The sequence below is a fragment of the Curcuma longa genome, unplaced genomic scaffold (genome assembly GCF_044706935.1).
Source record: "Curcuma longa cultivar G26 ecotype Majalengka, Jawa Barat unplaced genomic scaffold, ITB_CL_G26_1.1 contig_3627, whole genome shotgun sequence".
In the NCBI taxonomy this organism is placed as follows: Eukaryota; Viridiplantae; Streptophyta; class Magnoliopsida; order Zingiberales; family Zingiberaceae; genus Curcuma; species Curcuma longa.
The window spans coordinates 9366-13995 of record NW_027433929.1 but is presented as its reverse complement, the minus strand read 5'-3'; the positions used below and the strand labels follow the sequence as shown (position 1 = coordinate 13995).

At 35.7% G+C, this 4630-nt stretch overlaps 1 protein-coding gene across 1 annotated transcript; it reads left to right on the top strand.

The window, feature by feature from the left end:
- The first annotated feature begins 1695 nt into the window (after nucleotides 1-1695).
- LOC141819337 (uncharacterized) lies at nucleotides 1696-3708 on the top strand. The gene is made up of 6 exons (XM_074706668.1): nucleotides 1696-1808; nucleotides 2015-2101; nucleotides 2180-2239; nucleotides 2310-2396; nucleotides 3386-3457; nucleotides 3550-3708. Exons 1-6 carry the CDS (start codon nucleotides 1770-1772, stop codon nucleotides 3706-3708), a joined length of 504 nt encoding a protein of 167 aa, XP_074562769.1. The 5' UTR covers nucleotides 1696-1769.
- Nucleotides 3709-4630: the final 922 nt, after the last annotated feature.

Below are 4630 nucleotides of genomic sequence, written 5' to 3'. Positions count from 1 at the left end.
TGATAGACTTAAGTTGTATGTTTGGTGAAGAACATGGAAAAGCTTAAGCCTATCTGGAGACCAAAACCAATTCCTCCTCTAGGTCCCTGTTGTAGCCACTACAAGAAAATCGGTCTTTAACAACACTCAAAAGACATCGGTTTTATGGCAAAACCGATGTCTTTTACTTTTTAACAACGGTTTTAACAAAAACCGATGTCTTTGAGACATCGGTTAGAGCCTACGACAACGATTTTTGGAGGCTACAACAACGGTTTTAAAAACCGATGTCTATGTGCGCTTTCAACAACGGTTTTTGAAGACTACAACAACGGTTTAAAAACCGTTGTCTATTTGCGCTTTCAACAACGGTTTTGGAAGCTATAACAACATTTTAAAACCGATGTCTATTTGCGCTTTCAACAACGGTTTTGGAAGCTATAACAACAATTTAAAACCGTTGTATATTTTCGTTGTCGTTGAGAGGTTGATTGGAGACTACGACAACAATTTTTGGAGGATACAACAACGGTTTTAAACCGTTGTCTATGTGCGCTTTTAACAACGGTTTTTGAAGACTACGACAACGGTTTGAAAACCGTTGTCGATTTGTGATTTCAACAACGGTTTTTGAAGTTATAACAACAATTTAAAACCGGTGTCTATTTGCGCTTTCAACAACGGTTTTTAAAGCTATAATAACAATTTAAAACCGTTGTATATTTAGATTTTATCTTTCCCCTCTCCCTTTCTTCCTATTACCTGCGCTTCCCCCACTTCACCCGGCCACAACCCCTTGTAAGACCTTCGCCGCCGCCGCGTCTCCACTTTCCTCCCCTTCTCTCCACTTCCTCCCCTTCTCAATCGACAGACACCGCCGCTTCGCTTCCTCCGGACCATCGTCTCCACACCGCAACCATCGGCTCCACTTCCTCCGCAAGCAACCTTCGGCTCCACTTCTACACCTTCGGCTCCACTTCCTCCCCTTCTCAATCGACGGTCGGGACATCTCCGCCGCTTGGCTTCCTCCGGACCATCGTCTCCACTTCCTCCGCAACCTTCGGCTCCACTTCAATCGACGGTCGGGCCTTGCTATTTAAAGACACCTTAAAGTAGAGGTACTTTGTTGATTCTGTGTCTTCTTTCCTGCAATACTGCAAAATCATGACCAGAGCTGTTAAGAAGTAGCATATACATATATTTATATATTAAAAATTAAAATTTACATATATATATATATATAATTTATATTACAACTCGAAAATATTTTTTAAAAAATATTTGGAATGATACATTTTTAAAAATAAAAAAATCTGAATTTTTAATTACTTTTTAGAATTATATTTCAAAATTTTAAATATTTTAAAAATTTTTAAAAATATTTAGAAAATTTGATCGATTAGAATTTAAATAAATTATTGATACAAATTTAAAAAATTTAAATAAAATATTTTTTATTTTTTACTTTAACTTATTTATATTTTTATTTAATATAAAAAATAATAAGAAGAATATAAATTTATGTATTATAATTATATTTAGTATATAAAATCCCTAATCGGGATTAGGGTTCTTCGTACGCCCATTCATCACCGCCGCCTCCACCCTCCGCCTCCACCCTCCACCCTCCGCCCTACGCCCATTCATCACCGCCGCCTCCACCCTTCGTACGCCCATTCTCATAGACAGCGGTTGATGATAGGGGAGAGCCTCATGTTAATCGAGGTTTTCGAGTGCAGTTTAGCCAGGTCCTAGGTCCATGTAGAGGCGGCCTTCGGTTTCATCCATCAATGAACTTGAGTATTGCAAAATTTCTTGGCTTTGAGCAGGTAAATAAAATTTAGATTTTTTTCTTATTTTCCTTTCAAATTGTGTCATATGCCCCTGCTTAGTCATATTAAATATTTATTAGATTAGGAATCTCGTTGATTCATTTTAGTAGTCAGAAATTATGTTTGTACTTGAGATTCTTGGTCAATTGCTTGCTAACTACTAGAAAAAAGTTGTCAAACTTTAACATTTTCTGTTTTTGCAGACCTTAAAAAATGCTTTATCTCCATATAAGTTTGGAGGAGCCGGGGGAGGAAGTGATTTTGATCCCAAGGGAAAAAGTGAGACTGAGGTAATTCTTATTTTGAGTCTGTTATGTAACAGCATCTTGTTTTATTTTAGTATAATTAACATGCACAAGTCATAACAGATCATGCGATTCTGTCAAAGTTTTATGGATGAACTATATAAATATCTGGGTCCTGACCAGGTAAGAAAAATAATTCCAGTGTTAGCTTAATAATTGTAGAAGGAAATTTACATTTTTTTCTGATCTATAGGATCTTCCTGCAGAAGACATGGGTGTTGGTCCAAGAGAAATGGGTTACCTCTTTGGCCAGTATAGGCGTCTTACTGGCCATTTTCAGGTATGTAGTCCATCCTTACCCTCCTTACCAGCATACAATTATTCAGCAATAAACCTTTTATTTCTATAGTGGCTAATCTGAAAATGTTTTGACTGCATTAACGTGCTTAGCTCAAAATGTTACCTGGAATTTCTTGGAAAGTTTTGCATAGTGCTTGACAATCCTAGTGATTTTTTTGCTCCTTCATTTTCTAGAAACTTGACAATCCTTTTTTTTTTTTTGCATACTTTTCTTTTAACTGATTATTTTGCTATTTGTGTGTTAGAAATTAGAATCACTTTGAATTTAATTCAGTAGAGAACTTAGAAAGAAATAGGCAAATAAACAAGTCAGGCATACATACAGTCTCTCTTTGAAGTTAATTTGTTAAAAGAAATAACTCGAGAAAGTTGGGACAAAAGGGTAGATGAGATGGCATTTACTGTATTTTGTCATATTATTAAAGTGTTTTTGACTAGTATGTCCTTGATGTTGCAAATATTACTCAACCCGTATGTACTTGATGTTGCAAATATTACTCAACCCTTAGATTTAAATCAAGGGCCTTACTCATTTTCCTTTCATTTTACAACTTTGTTAATTTTGCTCATCTAGTTTTTGGATGCATAAGCAAAACATAACACTCATGTACAAACCATTCAAGAGCGAAATAGTCATCATGTATCATATCAACACTGTCGATGTATTCTACTTCTCTATTCACATCATATAAAACTACATGTTAAGTTAAACTTTTAAAGTCCAAGATCATCCATTTTCATTGCACTGAGTGCATATCTATTTCCATCACACTATGTATAGATCACTGTAACCATGATACGTTCTATCTATTACGGCATATTTTTTCCTTTCTCAATTCACCAATCTGCTTTTCAGTTACCATGGAACTAACATAACAGTTCAAATAATCTAGTGCATGTTTCTATGCTTTATAACAGCACTGATAGTTGTTTTTTTTTTTCTGGATTTGATTATAATCCATATGCAAGGGAAGTTTTACAGGACCAAAAATATTCTGGTCTGGATCAAGTCTCCGCACCGAAGCTACTGGTTATGGACTGGTAATTTTCTGAAAGTACCAAATTGTATTTGCTACTCTAGTCTTGAAATATTTTATGCGTTGTTTTAAATTTATTGTGCCTTGCTTATGCAGGTTTTCTTTGGACTGGTGAAGCATGTGCAGCTCTGGAGGATGGCCTTTCACGGAACCTCCCCTCGTTGGATCCATAACTTGTATCTAGCTGCCATCGCATCATTCTACACCAAGTATGGAGCTCTTCTTTATCCTTCTCAACAGCAATTCTACTGCTGACATAGCCCATAAATTCCAAGAATTTAAAGCTTGCTGGTCCAAGCCTGTTCGAAGTAAGTGAATGGAGTGGCTCATGATTCATTGCTATGCTAGATGGAGATTTTGTATCTGTAGAAGAAGTACAACAGTCAAAAGGTTATTTGTAAACCCTGAGGATTCTATTAGTTTCTTCTGAGGATGAAAACGTTGAGGGAATATGTAATATGTTGCAAGAAGAATATTTGTGTTATTTGTAAAGGTGATTAAATATATCGGTGCTTTTCTATTTGTAATTTGTTTGGTGAATTTATAATATTATGATAATTTTGTAATCTTGCTCGATCATAATTTACAAACAACATAAAAAAAATAAGTGTTATTACAACAGTTTTAAATTCAATGACATCGGTTTGGAAGCGTTGTCGTTAAGTGATATTACATCGGTCGAAAATCGTTGTTAAAATTGATGTTAAACATATATTACATCGGTTTTACACCGTTGCGAAACCGATGTCGTTGAGTGATATTACATCGGTCGAAAACCGTTGTTAAAATTGATGTTAAACATATATTACATCGGTTTTACACCGTTGCAAAACCGATGTCGTTGTGATACATATATTACATCGGTTGTACACCGTTGCGAAACCGATGTCGTTGAGTGATATTACATCGGTTTTACATCGGTTACAAACCGATGTCGTTGAGTTGTATTACATCGGTTACAAACCGATGTCTAAAATGTCAGACCTTTTACAACGCCTTCATAGACATCAGTCGATTTTCTCATAGACATCGGTTTTCCACCGATGTCTATGACTGTTTTTGTTGTAGTATTACCAGTGTTAATGAGAAAAAGTTACGATGTTTAATCGATTGTTTGATCGATTAAAGGCCTCGGGTTCGAATACGAAACTTCTGAATCTTGCCAAAATCTCTGATT